The 16622-nt window shown below is 58.8% G+C and overlaps 1 protein-coding gene and 1 long non-coding RNA gene across 9 annotated transcripts in view; one reads left to right on the top strand and one right to left on the bottom strand.

The window, feature by feature from the left end:
* The window catches only part of KIAA1671, a 187537-nt gene that overhangs the window by 110034 nt on the left and 60881 nt on the right, over window positions 1–16622 (top strand). The window contains exon 1 of one of the 8 annotated variants that reach the window (XM_070219862.1): window positions 12246–13714. The exons of the other annotated variants lie outside the window; for them this stretch is intronic. Coding sequence (XP_070075963.1) covers window positions 13427–13714 — 288 coding nt within the window. The 5' untranslated portion in view covers window positions 12246–13426. Of the gene's footprint in view, window positions 1–12245; window positions 13715–16622 lie in introns of those variants that run through there. 8 annotated transcript variants of the gene reach the window in all.
* Window positions 9950–13325, bottom strand: LOC111774616 (uncharacterized). The gene is made up of 2 exons (XR_011420744.1): window positions 13053–13325; window positions 9950–11944 (listed from the first exon to the last, which is right to left on the bottom strand). It is a non-coding gene; the product is annotated as an uncharacterized lncRNA (long non-coding RNA).

Below are 16622 nucleotides of genomic sequence, written 5' to 3'. Positions count from 1 at the left end.
AGCGCTGCTGCCCGTGTGTCTTCCTGCCAGGCTGGCCGTGAGTGGGACCGAGGCGCCACGCCGAGCCCCAGTGCCGTCTGGCCTTGGAACAGTTCCCCCAGGGACCCCACTTCCTGAGCACGTTGGCGGTTCTATTTTAGGGCCGCCGAGCATGGAAGCCTGGAGAATGTCCTACTCGAGCCAGGCCCTCGAGTTGCCTGTTCTGACGGTGGCCACACCCGCGAACCCCCAACCTCTGAGCAGCGGGCTTTGGGCTCTGCGAGAGCGGGTTCAAACTGCCTCTGCGACTTGCAGTTGAGCCTCAGTTTCTCTCTTCTGTAAAATGGGCGTGACCCTTTTTTTGGGGGGGATCCCCTTTTCTGATCTTGGCTACACATCTGTTGCTTTTCCAAACTCCTCATCCTGAGGCTGCCAGTTCCCAGAGAGGGGATTTCAGTGGATTCCCGGCAACTGGGCTTGAAGACCCGTGTGCCCCAGTGGGTCTGAGGCAGAGCCTGAGGCAAGGATTCGTGTTTCTGATTTATGACGGGCCTGAGGCAGCCTGTGCCCTGGAGGAGCTCTGGAGGGTGGACGGCTCCACAGGGGACATCCCACCGTGGAGCATCCCGCGGTCGGCCAGGCTCCAGAGTCGATGACTCGATTCAGGGAGGTGTGGGTGTAAATGGGCCAGCATGGTGTAGTCGATGCCCCGTGAATAGTAACTCGGTAAAAACAAGAAACTCTGAAGAAGATGGAAGTGGACAAATGGGCATTAATGATGTCGCTTGTTCCTCCAACACTGACTACGTGCCCGTGAGGTGCCCAGCTGTCAGACTGGACGCAGAGGGTGCCCCCCACATTCCCTGCCCCGCGGAGGGGTGCCACGCCCCTAAACGGATCCACGTGGGAGGCTGCCATCACAGGAAGGTCTCCACCCGCTTTTAGGAGGAGAAAATTGAACACACATGATGTCCGAACATGAACAATAAGTAATTAATTGTTTTTAATTGAAAAAGTAATACACAGTCTTCGCAAATATTTCCAACAGGGCAAAACAGCGTTTTAAAGAAAAGTTGGTGTCCTTGCCCCTCTCACCCACCGTGTCCTTCCCAGAAACTGGGGACCGTTTGACACTTCTACTTTATCAGAAGTATTCTCCGCGCGTGCGCGACTCTCTGTGCGTGTGTTTCTTCCCGTAGATGTGGACGCATTTTTAACACACAGCAGGCCCTCCATTCGTCATGCTCTGTGCCCTGACTTTTCTTTTTCTCAAATGATATCTTTCCCTGTCGTCTCGTTCTTCCTGGTGGCTTTATGTTTTTCCTGGCGCTGTAATTTCTCCAACAGTCCCCTCCAGATGGACACGCAGGTTGTTTCCAGTTCTGTGCACCGTCAGCAACACTGCGGGGACGTCCCCGTGCAGACATCTGGGTGCGCGTGTGTGCTGCAGGAGAAGGGCCCAGCCCTGGACTTGCTGGGTGGTTTGAAGGTTGAACGGGGGTCTTCCAGGCCGGCCGGGCGGGCGGGGCCGGCGGCCGGGAGGTGGGTGGGGAGGTGTTCGAGCTCCTGCTGGGCTCCAGGTTGATGCTCGAATGCCGCGCCGTCTGCCAGGGTCATGCCCCAGCTCTGAGCATCCGGGGGTGTAGGTGGCTCCTTCGAAGGGGCCTCTTCCCACTCTCGGCCTCGGGGTTTGCCGTCTGCTGTGGGGCGCTCAGCTCCCACGCCGTCTCCATCCGAAGCTTGATTTTTCTCTGGAGTCTCTGAGGCCCTGGCCTCTCCGAACACATGGCCTGGATGGTGTGAAGCCCGCGGCGATGGACTCTCAGTGTCCCCTGCTTTCTGATCTCGGCTGGGTCCACCTGGCTCCTGACCTGCGGCCGCATCGGGGTCCCAGGAAGTCTCAGGGCTCCGCTAGCCTATGGCCTGGCTCCACCCCGTTCCCTCTTCTGCCCGTCTCTTCTCCACATTGGTTTTGAAACTGGAAATCTCAGGCATCCCCCTGACTCCCTCGGTCCCTTAGGACACAGACATCCATTTGGGAAAACCTCACACCTAGAGAACTTTTCTGAGGCCCCTTTGAGAGAGACAGCCAGCGGCTGGCTCTCTCTTCCTCTGTGAGGCAGAAGGGATGAGCAGTTATTGAGTGCTTGCTGTATACCAGACACCCTGCAAGGCACTTTTTCTGTCATCTCATTGGGTTCATGTAGTAGTTGCATCAAACAGTATTATTATGGGCCCAGAGAGGTACAGTGACTTGCCCAGGGTCACACTGCAGGTCGGTTCATTTTCCTCTACCATGTTACTCCCTGCTGTTCCCTGCCAGGAATGCTCTTCCACTGGTTGTCTATCCCACTGGACCCCAGGCTTCACGAGGGCAGGGGTCTTCATCTGTGTCATCCACTGCTGTATCCCCTGAGTCCAGCACAGGGCCTGGCACACAGTAGGCATTCAATGAATGTTTGTTGACTAAGTGAACTAGAAGTCCAATCCCTTACAGACAGAACTTTTGCTCCCTTATAATCGCATTTATGAGGATGATTTGGTTCCTGCTCTCAGAAATAGTGTTGCATTTTTAAAAACGAAACTCATCTTTCTCTGCAAACCAGTTTCTCTGGCGGGAACCTGACACTTGCCATTTTTTCCTCTGGGAGCCACATGAGGATGTCTACTCTGTAGAATGTCAGCCGAGAAAGGAGTCTGAACCTTCCCATCAGAGATTTCTGTGTAAGAAGTTAAAGCGAGAGGGAAGCATCCGCGAAGATCTCGGTTGCCATGGCGACACGTGCTACAGGGACTCAGGTCCTTAGGCGTCGTCATCCCTAGACCCCCAGCCGCCAGTCTCAGCTCCTGAATTTTGGCTTTTAGGAGTCGAGGCGGGGTCCTGCTGCGGGGCCTCTGCTGGCGGAGGCGCCCGAACCAGCGGGTCGCTGTCGGGTGTCTCCTGACAGCGCGTTGGTCGGGATCTATCTTCCTCGCCCGTGGGTGCTGCGATGGCCGCCTCCGTTCCAGGGACGAGCAAACCGAGCCCTGCGGAGTCTGAACCGTGTGTCTGTGTGTCTTTCCCTGTCGGCTCTATTTGTGCATTTGCTTGTTCGTCCACCCAACAAGGATTTGTGAGCCCGTCTCTGTGCCCGGGACGGGGCTGGGCGCTGAGCATTGGGGCGGAATGAGAAACGCGCAGTCCGAGCAGAGTGCGCATTCTAGCGGGAAAGACAGGTGACATATACGAACAGGAAATACCGAGAAAAGCGGGAAGTGAGTAGCCAGCGTGCTCAGGGCTTGGCCAGGAAAGAAGAATGCCGTTCATGGCTCTGTTTTCTGGACCATTCTCTGGTTAGGTTCCTGGTGCCCAACTGTCTTGAGTGGGTTTGAGCCGGGACTGGGACCCTGAGTGTCTTTGCCCTCAGTCCCTTCGTCTGAGATTTGGGGGCCGTGCTGTCTCCTTAAAGGGATGCTGAGGATGTGTGTAAATTGCCTAATGCGTGGCACACAGTCGGCGCTCAATAAATGTCCCCCTTCTTGTGGCCTCACAGAACTGAGACACCAACCCGGAGAGGACCCTCCAGCCATTCCTGCCCACGGGCTGATGCCATCTCCCCGCCTTCCTGCCCCCTTTTCCACGGGAGGCTGGGGGACAGTGTGGTGCAGTGGTCACACAGGGCCCTTGCTGTGTGACACTGGCCAAGTAACTTGCCTTCTCCCAGCCTTCCCCTCTCTGTCTGTACAACGGGTACAGGATGGCCCCCTCCTCACAAGGCGCTGCTGCAGGTCCGTGAATTCTCTGATTCAGAGCACGCAGCCGGCGCCTGCCGTGTGGTGAGGGCTTGATAAGCCTCGGCTGCAACGCCGAGCTGCCTACTGTGCGCCCGGCCTCAGGATGGGCCCTGGAGAAGCAGAATGGAATGGGCACAGTGTCCGCAGCCAGTGGGTGTGGGAACGGGGCGTTACAGTCCAGCCAGGAGAACGCTGGGATGGGGGAGCCCAGAGAAGGCATGGAACAGAGTCAGGGTGGGTGGCAGAGAGGGCTTCCTGGAGGTGGGGACATCGTCATGAAGCCTTTAAAGATGGGTAGCAATTGTCCAGGGAAAGAGGGGAGGAGGGGATGGGGTTGTAGTAGGAATAAAATGGTGCTTCTCCCTTTCCCCTCCCTCCTTTCGCCTTCTCTCTCTCCTTCACTGCATTCATTCATTTACGCATTCATTCAGCAGACACTTCCGAGAGGCACCAGACCAGTAGCAGAGGGTGACACATCCAGGGTTCTGCTCCCGTGAGCCTTAGAGAGAGAATGTTACGTAAATGTCAGGAAAACACCAAGTCGTGGTCAGCGTTACGGTGTGAAGGAAAGGGAGCTGTGATAGAGCGGGTCCAGGCAGCTCCTTTGTGTTGAGAGGTCAGCGAGGGAGTCTCTGAGGTGAGAGGACTCAGACACAGAGCACCACGGCATGGGGGCTGCAGTCAGGCGGGGGCTGCAGTCAGGCTGGGGCTGCTGGCAGGTGACCTTTGCAGCAGGGAGCAGCCAGCGGGGGGAGCTGGGCAGTGTTACCGTGATGGCATGGGCCGGGGGGCTCTAGGAGGCTTTGAGGCAGGCTAGCACCGAGGTCCAGGACTCCGTGGTGCTGGAATGTGCCTTGTGCCCACCAAGGGGGGCTATTTGGGGACCTGTGGGGTGACACACTTTTGTTAAAACGCCAAGGCTTCCTCCCACCCCCCCTCGCTGCCCTCCCCACCTGGCACAGCGTGGCTGCTGGAACAGTGTGGGCGGCACAGCAAAGTGAGGCATGGGAGAACAGACCTCCAGCCAGGCCAGGAGAAGTCCTCTCCTGTGCGAGGGTGTCAGCAGGCAGGCGGGGATGTTACTCGAGGAGGCTTTGAGAGGAGAGGCAGGCAGCCAAGGCCGAGGGCTGGCGCTGGGCGATGGGACTGCCGGGAGTGGGGTGGGAAGTCAGAGGCACCGGCTCCTGAGTGCCCACTGTCCTCTTGTCCACTGAGCCACGGCTGCTGAGAGCGTGGTTTGGAGCACAGGCCTCCGAGCCAGACTTGGCCTCTAAGCTGCTGTGCAGCCCTCAGCCTTTGCTCCCCCTGCCTCAGTTTCCTCATGTGTACAGTGGGGATCGTTGTTCTGCTCTCATGAGATGGTCGGAACACACATCCTGTAACCTTCAGCACCACCTGAGAAGGAGGGAACCATTTTATCCCATTTTAAAGACAAGGAAGGAGAGGCTCAGAGAAGGCAAGCCACTTGCCCAGGGGCACACAGCAAGGAGTCAGTCTTAGAAGCTCTCTCCTCAGCTGTGTCTGGGGATGATGTGAGTGGCGTAGGACCTGGCACACTGTCGGTGCTTAGGAAATACCGGCCATGCCCTTGCTGCGTTTGAATCGGTGCTGATTCGGCTTGGGGCCTGTTTTTCTTCCTAAGTGTCTTATGAAGACGTGAGCCCTCCAGCCGCGGCCTCCCTGTCAGAATCTGACGCCGTCCCGCCCCCTGTGCCCAGCCCTTGCACCCTTACCTGGGAGGCCGGGGTCCTGGTTTCCCTTCCTGAGAGGAGGCAGCTCAGGCAGAGGGGCACCTGGGCCCCCGGTATTCGACCCGGTCTGCTGCCCTCTCTCCAGGCCGGCGGGTGGCCTGTGAGGGGGCGGCCTCAGTCTGAGCCGGACTTTCCCGTGACCTTCTGGGGCGGCCCCTCTTGGAATCAGCGCCCAGGGTGGGGGGCACCATGGCCCGGGGGACCCGCAGTAGTTGGGGCCGAGCCTGGCGGGCCTCGAACCTGAGTCGTGGGGCAGGTGGAAGCACGCTGCACCCCCCGGGCGGGGTTGCCTGGCGGTAAGAGCTCAGGCTGCAGGCTCGGCCGGCCCTGGGTTCGGGTCCTGGCTCTGCCCGCAGCAGCCGGGTGACGTGGGCCCGTGACATCGTCATTCAGAGTCTCCACGTCCACCCTGTGTGCTGGCGATTACAGCTTCCCAGGTCTCACGGGTCGGGAAAGGACAGGTGCACAGTAGGCCCTCGGTGGGCAAGAGCGCCTGCAACTTGTTAGTGTCTCTGTGTGCTGTCTCCCAGCCCTGGCCTAGTGCCTGGCACACAGTAGGCGCTCAGTCCCTGCCTGCTGAGGTCGGAGCACGGCCTTCTCCTGTCTTTCCTGAGCCTCTCGGAGACCCTGAGCTCTCGGGCTGCAGAGGTGGCTGTTCCCCGAGCACAGCAAGCTCCCTGCTCAGGAGGAAGTTTCTGGGGGACAGAATGTGTCCCTCGTCCCAGCTCTCGGTTCTTGTTCCCGAGAACATCTTGCTGCTTTTGCTAATTGATCCAAAAACGGGGAAGTGCAGCTGCCGTGGTAGAAAGAAGCACATTGACCAACCCCAGGCAAGGCCACAAGACAGAGACCCCCGTGGGGTCACCCCCGCCTCCCCAGGACTCCGAGGCGAGGGTGGCCATGTCTCAGGGCCTCTGCCCCCAGAGCCGGCGGGCAGCCTGGTGGGAAAAATAAGGCGGGTCCCCGGCCGCCCGTTTCCATTTTGGAGGAGGCCAGGGTGCAGCTTCCTCCGGAGGGGCCATCATTACAGGTGGCCTGGCCCCGTGGGAAATGCCACTTTCCACCTGGGCTCGGGGCCGGCCTGATGGAGAAGGGGGAGGAGCTGCTGGCTGTTTCTAGAAAGATCTCCTTTCCGGATGAGTTTTTTCTCCCCTCCCATTGAGGGCATCCTGTGTCGTTAAGTGATGATCTGAGTAAGAATGTGACAAGTCAACACAAGGAAGTAGCCTGGCCTTGGTTTGTAAATAATCCGGGATTGACTTGTAGGATCAAGTCATTTCTGTTTGTTTGGTTTTCACATCAGAATTCTTGTCCCTGTTGCCTTGGAGACAAACCTAGTGAGGGGGATGCTGGGAATTAAATGACTCGGGTTCAAACCTCAGCGATCCCTCCATTTCACACAGTCGGCATCTCAAGTGGGGAGACCAACAGGTAAACTGAGTCCCAGCCCGGCGTGCTAATAATGCGGTGGGGGTAACATGGCAGGGTGGGAGCCCAGAGGCGGCCCAAAGAGTCAAGGAGTCTTCTTGGAGGAGGGTGTCCCTAAGCTGAGCTGTGAAGGACAATAGATGCCGACCAGGTGAAAAAGGGGTGGAATGGTGTCCTAGCCAGAGGGAACAGCACGTGCAAAGAGCTGAACAGGAGACAGCACAGCGTGTGCCTAGATGGCAGTTTGTCCTGTTTGGCTGGGGTGGAGAGGAGCTGGGGGAATAGGGGTGACATGAGGCCAGAGACCCTGTCGCAGTCCAGAGAGTGAGCGGCTCCTATGGGAACCTGCCTCAGAGTTACCCGGGGGCCTGGAACCACCGTCCACTTGGACCTCGTTCAGACCTGAAACGAGAAGGTTGGCCTGGGTTCTCTCGCTGCTGCCGTCCCCGTGCTGATGTCTAGGGTCCCGAGATTTCTCTGAACATGGACACGAGACGAATGAGAGTGGAATTCTGGAGTGTTTTCCATGTGCCCGGCAAGCACGGTCTCTGTCCTTCCTTGCCACCTGGGAGGGCGTGGGCCTTACCGCCTCCTCTTTATGACCTGACAGCCGTGTCTCGGGGGATGGAGGACGCGGCCTTGGACGGAGCCCCTGAGCCATCGGCCGGCCCTCCACACGCGTCCTCCATCCGAGGAGGGGGGAAGGAGGTATCCGCCAGGTCCCCGCGTCACGTGGTCCCAGGAGGTCACCTGCAGGCCAGCTGGCAGGAGGGAGAACAGCCGGGCATATCCCGCTGCAGGCATTTCCTGACCCCGCAGGTCTGGGGACCGCCCGGGGGGCCGCCCTCGCGCACGGGGCCTGGGGCAGAAACGGCCGTCTTGAGGGGTCTTCGAGGGGTGGGAAGAGTCTGGCTGCTGCCCTGGGAGGAGGGCTTTCTGGGTTCAAGTCCCAGCGCCCCCATGCCAGCTCAGTGACCTTCAGCTCCTTCACCCTCCCTGTCTTTCTCTGCGGGATGGGGGTGATTCGTAAAGGACCCCCCTGTGGGCTTGTGGCAGGTTAAATGAGTGAGATGTGGGGATCAGCTCTCGGTGCAGGAAACCCTCAGTTAACGGTTGTTACCGTTTCCACTGCACCGCCTTCCTCATCCACGTAAGGTTGTACCTTTCTAGGACCCGGATGCACACTCCGGGAATGCCCAAGTTTGGGGGAAGCAGGATAGGAAGCGGGTCATCTAAGTGAGACCTCCTGGGGGAGATTTGGGAAAGGCTGAAGTTTGCTGAAGGTGGTCGTAGGGTGCAAGGGGCTCCAGTAGGGATGGGAGAATAGGGGAAGGCAGCCTTAGGCTTACAGCCTTAGGGATACAGCATGTGCAAAAGCCCAGAGGCAAGACTCAATATGGCCGTGCCCCCTGGCCTTAGCACATGCTGTTCTCTCTGTCAGCCTTCTTGGAGTACTCCTATTCATACTTCAAAACCCCACCTTGTCTAATCATAGATCCTCAATAAATGATCATCTTCCCTTTGCTCTTATTTCCTCAACTTTCCACCTTCTCAGTTGGGTTTCCCTTCCTCCAGTCATGTTCCCATAGCCTGTTATTCACTTGTCCGACATGGCCCTTGGCACTTGTATTGCAATAGTTCATTTTTTCCAGCTGTTTCTTCCACTGGACCAGGGATTCTTCAGAGTGTGCATGTTTGTATCAGCTTTTGGGAAGAAAATGGTGTAGCCTCAGGTTTGAGGCGGCCCGTTGGGACAATGTCTGAGGCCCAGAGGCCAGCCCAGAGCTCACACAGAGCAACTGTGCAGGGAATGTTTGTTGAATGAATGAGTGACCGACACTCTGCTTTCCTTAACCGCGCACGCTTGTCTGGAAATGGTGATGTCCGGGCCCCGCCCCACACATGGCTAAAACCCCCATTTCTGCCCCGGCTCTCAGCAGCTCCTCCAGCATCTTTGGGATTCATTATGTAAGGAGATGGCTTGCTTTCCTTTTTGAGGCCCAGCCACGTCCCAAGAGTTTCCTGGAGAGAACAGAGAGTTTGCAGAACGAGTCCTCCGGGGGGAAGTGCTTGTGCTGCCCCAGTTTTCAGGGAGCAACGCTTTTTATAGTCAGACGTTCAGACCGCATTGTCCCCAGGGGGAGCCAGGAGGGAGCCAGCTGCCAGCTGCCTTTTCTGCTCACTCTGCCCCCATCGCCCCCTCGTGGAAGGAGGCGGAACTGTGGGGTCCTGCCTGCCACGCGGGGCACCCTCTGCCTTGTCGAAGGTGCGAGGCTGGGGGTAGTGGACTCCACCAGATAACGGCTGTGTGCCCTTGGGCCGGTCACTGCACTGCCCTCTGCCTCCGCTTTTCCATCTGCAAAATGGGCATAATAATCATAGTCCAAACCTGGGTTCCTTGTTGGGAGGAGCAGATGATGTCATGCAATGATGTAATACACTGCCCAGCACACAGTGAGAGTGGGACCCGTGGCATCAGTGACAATGATGAGTTCGATGATTTCACCTCTGAAAATCAGAAAGGTTAAGTAACTTACCCTGGGTCACCCAGCTGATAAAAGCTACGGGCAGGTCTCCAAACCCTTAACCCCGATACCGTGTTGATTTAGCAAATCCAGGGCTGACACTAGAGCAAGATGACTGGGGTACACACCTAGGGTGTGAAATTTAAGGGGGCACCAAAACAGGAGAGTAATCAAGATAAATAATACTATAACGCTGTAGTTTTAAAAAAATCAAAATTAATACAAAACTCCATGCTGAACAGCCATCAACCTTATAAATAAAGACGGGATCGGTGTTACTGCTGTTTCCTTTTGCCTCTGACGTCAGTATGGCTGGGCACAGCCCGGAGCAAGTCCCTTTTTGTTGGACAATTAGGTTCTTACTGTATGTATATATATGACTGTGACAAACATCCTTATAGCAAAATGTTTGTGTCGCTCACTCTCGCTTCCAAAGGCAGGTGGGTGGATGTGGTGTCGGACCTGAACTGCAGGCAAAAAAGGGCAGGTGCATTCTCCTCGCCCGCGAGCTTTTATTATGAAAAATTTCAAGATACAGGAAAATTGTATGGGGAACACTCATATACTGACCAGCTAGATTCTGCCATTGCTAACATTTTGCTAGATTTGCTTCATAAAAATCTAGCCATCCATCCATCCCTTAATACATTTAAAAAAAATTTTTGCTGCATTTCAAAGTAAGTAAGAGGCATCAGCACGTGTCCGCCCCACGCCTCAGCGTGTGTGTTATTAACTGACAGGCCATCACTTTTAAGACTTTTGATGTTGGGTGTTCAATTCCCTTCATGAAATATATACCGATGTCCATTTCCATCTGCTGTGGGCTGCGTGTCTCTTTCCCCACAGCCTGGCCACCACCGGGTAGTCTCATTTTAAAGGTGCTTTGCTTTGACTTTTTTCCTCCCGGCACTTCCCAGGTGACCTCCCATCTCTGTGTCCAGAAGGTCTGTTTAAAAAGCCGCATCCCTTTCTAGCTCTGTAGGTATTTCCCGTGCCGCTCTCCTGGGCCCGGGTGGGGAGGACTCGCTCTTTGTCGGGAATGCTCCCACCTGGAAGTCCCCTGGCCCTCCGGGTGAGGGAACAGGGCTGTGAGTGACCTGCCTGCTGCGGGAGGCTGACTGAGGACCCTCCATGCGAGGACACGGGAGAATCAGAAGCCCTGGGACGCTAGAGGCTGTCGAGGTGATGGGTGCGGCCAGACACTATGCAGGCGGGACATGGGCCCGTGCACACTTCCTCCTCTGCATGATGGGTTGGTGCTTCCTAATATATGGGACCCACAGGCTGCCGCGAGAGCCCCTTGTTGCCCTCCCTTTTGTCTCCCCCCATTCTGCCCCGGTCCTTGGCTTCCTTATGGGCCAGGCACTATCCTGCCTCTGACGTCTGCATCTCTTGTGGCTTCTGTGGGGCAGCTTGGCTGGGGGCTCTGGCCCCGGGTCCCTCCCGAGGTTGCAGTCAATGTGTCGGCTGGGGTAGTGGTCATCTGAGGGTCTGACCTAGGATGGAGGGCGGCTCACTCCCATGGCTAGCGAGTGCGTGCTGCCTGGTGGCTGGGCCCTCAGAGTCCCTCCAGGTGGGCCTCTCCACAGGGCTGCTGGAGCATCCACCCAGCATGGCGGCCGGCTGCCCCCAGGGTGATCTGAGAGCAAGGCGAGAACTCTCATGCCTTCAATGACCTGGCTTTGGGAGTCACACACCCTCACTTCTGCCTTATCCTCTTGGGCACACAGACAGCCCTGATTCGTCGTGGGAGGGCACCGCACCAGGGTGTGAATAACAGGGCAAGGATCACTGGGGCCGTCTTGGAGGCTGCCCGCCACATTGGACAACCTTGGAGGGTGACGTCACCTCTCTGGGCCTCAGTCTCCGCCTCTGTCAGATGGGTTCATTGGGGATTCACGAGTTAATCCCCTGAACACATAGAATGGCCTCGGAGACCCAGCTACACCCTCCATAAGTGTTGGCCACCGTTCCGTTGTCCTGCCAGCTGCGAGCCCACGACGACAGGGACGGTTCAGGCTCTGCGTCCGGTGCCTGGCCCAGAGCAGGCAGGCTCTGAGTGTTTAAGCGAATGAATGAGTGAGCGAACAAGTGAATGAGCGGCATAGGGACTGGGAATCCAGAGAAGAAAAGATCTGTGTCAGCTGCATTGTCAGACACGCTCCCGTGAGAGTCGTTCTCAAGTGAGGCCCTTTGATCAGTGACGAGGGAGCAAATATTTGTTCAACACTGAGGTGACGTGGGTGGGAGAGAGCCCTCAGGACGCCGTGCGACCTGTCAAGGTTTCAGTCTTGGACTCGGCGTTCGAACAATAAATATTTACCAAGCTCCAGCCCTGGGTCAGGCACCGTGTCAGACCCAGAAAACAGTGGGGAGGGAGCGGTCTCTGTCCGTGCCCCCGTGCTACCCTGGCTGTGTGACCTTGGGCGCTTGAATCTACGTCTCTGGGTCTGCATTTCCTCGTCTGTAACACGGAGGGGTGGATCCCTGCCAGAAGGAGAAAGCATTTCAGCAAATGTGCCTCCGCTCTGGGATCCGGTGGCTGCTGTCCCTTGCTAACAGCTCCCTCCCCCCCGCCCCAAGAGGAGAGGAGCAGCCGGTCTGGTCTCAGATGCTGCTGTGCCCTTCTCCCCTACCCCCCACCACTCCAGCTGCACAAGGGTTAAAACCCAGGAGTCCATGTGACCCAGCGTAAACCATGAATCATCCCCATCCCGCGCGCTCCCGATCCCGTGCGGGGCCGCCTCCCCAGGATGGGGCCGATGCTGCGCCCCGCGGTTGCCATGGCAACCCAGCCTGCACCGAAATGGCCCGGTTCCTTCCTTGGGGGACCTCGGGCCCGTTTCACCTGGCTCTGGGGGGGCTTTCCAGGGAGGGAGGGAGAGCAGACTGGAAAGGAGGGAGGGAGAGAGAGAGAAGCTGAGACACAAACAGGTGGAAATGGAGACACAGGGAGCGGGCGGGGAGCGAGCCTGACACAGAAACACAGAAACGGACCACCAGAGGGAGACAGGCGGGCAGCCGCCCGAGGTCCCGAGGCGCCGCCTGTCACCCTCGAGGCAGCAGCGGCTTCCCAACTGTTCCAGCCTCCCCTGGGCCCCCAAATCCCCGACACACACGCACACACGCGCCCGCGTGCGCACACGTGCACCGCGGTTCCTCGTGCGCCCGCGGCCAGGGCACGGGGCGGGCAGGCTGTCGGCTCGTGAAGTCACCGTGAGCCCCGCGGGACGGTGAGCGAGTTGGGACTTGGGAGAGGAAAAAAAAAAAAAAAATGGGGGCGGGCGTCAGCTCCCTGGGCGGCCGCCTCCCTGAGGCCCGTCCTGCGTTCCTGGGCAGCGAAGCCCCTCGCCAAGACGGGGACTGATGTCATCCTGGGCTGCTCAGCCAGGGCACCCGGGGGCCCTGGGGGCTGCCTCCGGAAATGAGCTAACTGCCTGCCGGCCTACAGGTTTGGGATCTCTGGCCAGAGGACGGGAGCCCCGCAGGGGCCAGGTGAGCAGGGCGCAGCCTTGGGCAGCCGCGCAGGGGGCAGCGGCGGGGGTCAGCCCGCCCACCGGGTCCTTGCGCCGTGCGCCCGGGAGGGGCCGCCTACCTGCGGGACGGTGAGGACCAGGGCGCCCAGGGCCACCGCCTCCTCCTCCCCCGCCCGCAGGGACTGTCACGCCCTGGGGCGCGCGCGGCTCCTCCAAGCTGCTCGTCCCCGGCCGGGAACCGGAGCCTGGACCGCCCAGCGTGTTGACTCGGCGGCTCCGCGCGCCGTGTGGACTCCCAGCCTGACCCTGACCTGCCTCCCGATTCGCGGCGAGCCCCGCGGATGCAGCCGGCGGCTGGCTCAGCAATGTTTATTCACTCTTGACTGGACTGGAGAGGGCGGCCGGTGCTCCCCGGAGCCCAGAACTTCCAGGAGCGGAAAGGAGGAGGGGGAGGGGCAGGCCCTGCGCTCCGGCCGCCTGGCCGCCCGGCCCCATGGATTACCTGGGGGACAAGCTCTCCGTGGCCCAGACCCACATGACCCAGTGGATGGGCACCGTCAGGAGGTCCTTCCAGGAGGCCCTCAATTTAGTGACCAGCACGGTGGGCCCCGAGCGGCCGAGCGGGGAGCCCTCCGGTGGCCGGACCCCCTTCAAGCGCGCCGCGTCCTTCCGACACCTCGCCTCCCGGAGCCGAGAATCCTTCCGGCGCTTCTCCGCCCGCAGCCAGCAGAGGTTTTCTTCCTTGAGGAAAAGGCAGACGGAGTCGGAGCCCCCCGATATTGTAAGCTTGTTATGTTTTTTTAAAATATTAAAACAACAGTAAAAGCTCCTCCCCTCCAGGGTCCCATAGATCCAGCGGGGGAAGTTGCCTGTTCCGAATAACTGTCAGCCAAGCCCCCCCCCACTCCCTGTTTCTGTCCCCCTGCTTGGGGACGGGCAGGTGGTGGTGATTCCCCTGATAGGGGCGTCTCCCTCTCTCCCAGCCTGGCCGGGAAGTTCACACCGGATCCAGCGTCCGTGTGGACAGGGCCAGCGCACGAGGTGGGCCAGCTTTGCCAGCTGACTCGTCTGTAAGTGCCGACACTCTGGCCCCTGACACAGATGCTGGTCCTCCCCTATTTTTAGAGACGATTAGCTGGCACCTGCTGCGTCTCCTCTCTCCCTCCCAGGGTGAGCGAGTGTCCGTGTCATGTGCAAGTTGACTTGTGGCTTTTGCCATCTTGTCGTCTGATCACCCAAGGCGGTGGGCGGGTTTGCCCCCTGGCCTGTGACCCTGGGCCTGGGTGTGAGTGGGCCAGAACTGGGCCCCCAGGCTGGGTGCTGGGGTTCCACCGTCTCTCCCTCGGGCCAGCTTGCTGGGGCCTGGGGACCAGGGCGGAATGACATCTAATGATTAAAAGCTCGGCCTGCATCCTGCAAGGGGACTGTGCAGAATCAATCTCAGGTACCTCACTGGGGATTTAGAGAGGTGGGAACGGGCCCAGAGAGGGAAAGGCCCTGCGTGGGGTAGCACAGCGAGTGAGTAGCAAAGCCAGGGCCAGAACCCCAGGCTCTAATCCCCATTCAAGGATCTTTCCAGCCAAGCTCCTGGTAAGATGGTTTCTCCAGACCGTCCTGAGAACTTCAAGGGAGCGCGCGTCGCTGATCAGGGCTGAACTCAAAGAGCGGGCCTGGCGTTTTCACAGGAGAGACCTCTGCCACCTGACTGTGTGGCTCGGTTCACAGGAGACTGAAGACAAGGAAGGGCTAGGCCAGCTCCTCCCCTGGGCTCAGCCTTGCGATGAGTCCCAGTGGTCATTACGGGTCCCAGCGTTTAAGGATGGAGCCGTGGGGTGCACCTGGCTCTGAGCCGACCCTCTGTGCACTCGAGGTCACCGAAAGCTCACGTCTGCCCTCAAGGGGCGGGGACCCGACATCCCCCTCGGTTGGCCCAGAGAGGTGCGGTGATTCTCCTGGGGTTGCACAGCAACCAGAGAAGTTGGGTGCAAAGGTGACCTCTCCTTCTCTCGTGGGCCTGTGCTGCTTTGTGGCCCCGGATGAATCATTGGGGCCTGAATTTATGAGACAGGTCCCCCATCCCAACCTCTGGAAGGGGTGACTTGGCCCACGGAGGAAAGGCCGCTTGTTCCATCTTTCTGTTCCTCTGTCTCTCTTTCTCTCTCTGTCTCTGCGTGTGTCTCTCTACCTCTCTCTCTCACTCTTGTTCCCTCTCTGGCAACGTGCTGGAAGGCATAGGGTTTGGTAACACTCTGGTCTGCCCCCTGCCCCCCGGAGCCGTGTGACCCTGGGCATTGGCCGGCGTCCCCCAGGCCTCGCTGCCCTGCGTGACATGTCAGTGCCGCCGACAGGACCTGCCCCCCTGCCCCAGCTTGGTGAATGAATGAAGGAAGTTCGGCCCTGCCGCTCACTGTCACCCCGCAGTGCCCCCAGCAGTGTGAATCTGTGCTCGATAAACCCGGGCGTCAGCCTCCTTCCCATTCGGCTTTTGGCATCTCCTGAGTGGTGGGCACCGCTGGCCTCAGGCTTGAGAGCTTAAATCGGACCCTGCCACCACATCCTGTCTGAGGGAACTTGACCTGCTCTCAAGCCTCAGTTTCGTCTTCTGTCAGATGAGAACTCGAGGGCGTCCTGCGGTTGACACGGGCCCCCCGGGGTCCCGGGCACGTAGCAGACGGGTGCTCGTAAATGCTGTCTCTTGGTTGGGCGCCATGGTGTTCTGACTCGACAGGATGAGGGCAGAGTTGGGATGGGGACAACTGCTCTGTGGCAGAGGGCCTGAATTTGAAGCCTGGCTCTGTCACCTCCTGGCTGTGTGCCCTCGGGTAGACTCCTCCCCTCTCTGTGCCTCAGCTTCCTCATCTGTGAGATGGGGATTACCACCATCTCGTGTTTGCATCTCCCCTCGTGATCCTCCACGGGCGTCCCCGTGCCAGGAAACACGGGATGTGTGCGGCTGTGCTTAGCATGGGGTAAGTGCACTTAAAAGTTAGCTATGGCGACAACCAAACCTTTTCTCTCCAACCATTCCCTCCAGGATCCCCGGGGAACTGGAAAATCCACACACGCCCCCTTTCCTCGGGGACTTCACTTAAATATTTGTTTTGCGGGAGGAGAATTTCTAGAATGGCAGGATCCTCGCTGTGCTGGGAGGGGGCGGGGCCTCAGACTCTGGGCCCTGAACTTGGACGTGATGTACCTGAGTAATCCGCACAGTCCCAGGTCCGCCTCGGGCTCTGTGTACTTGGAGCAGCGCAGAGGACTCTGTCGCAGGCGCAGAGGAGCCCGCAGAGGCTGGCCCTGAAATGTTCTCGAAAGCCAGCCTTGGAATAATTTGCTGGTGGCCTCCCTGCGCCCCCGCCCCCACCCCAGGAAGAAAAGAGGGGAAGAGGGAAAAGAAACTCATTGTCTCTGCGCGACAAAGGCAGGAAGAGGCACGTCGTGCAGCAGCCCCGTGTGAACGGAGAGAGAAGCCCGGCAGACTAGGTGGACTCCAGGCAGAGGCCGGACAGAAGATTCCAGAACCCAGGGACAATGGCAGTGCCACGGAGGCCGAGGCTGGAACAAAAGTGGGAAGTGAGGGTCCCCACAGGCCTCAGGATGCTCTGCCAAGAGGGTTCTGGAGTCCGACAGACTCGGGTTCGAGTCTAGGGTCCACCGTCCTTGCAGAGTGACCCTGGGCGGGTTAAATT

The sequence above is a fragment of the Equus caballus genome, chromosome 8 (assembly GCF_041296265.1).
Source record: "Equus caballus isolate H_3958 breed thoroughbred chromosome 8, TB-T2T, whole genome shotgun sequence".
NCBI classification, from domain to species: domain Eukaryota; kingdom Metazoa; phylum Chordata; class Mammalia; order Perissodactyla; family Equidae; genus Equus; species Equus caballus.
The sequence above is the reverse complement of the archived record's forward strand: the minus strand, read 5'-3'. Positions and strand labels throughout refer to the sequence as shown.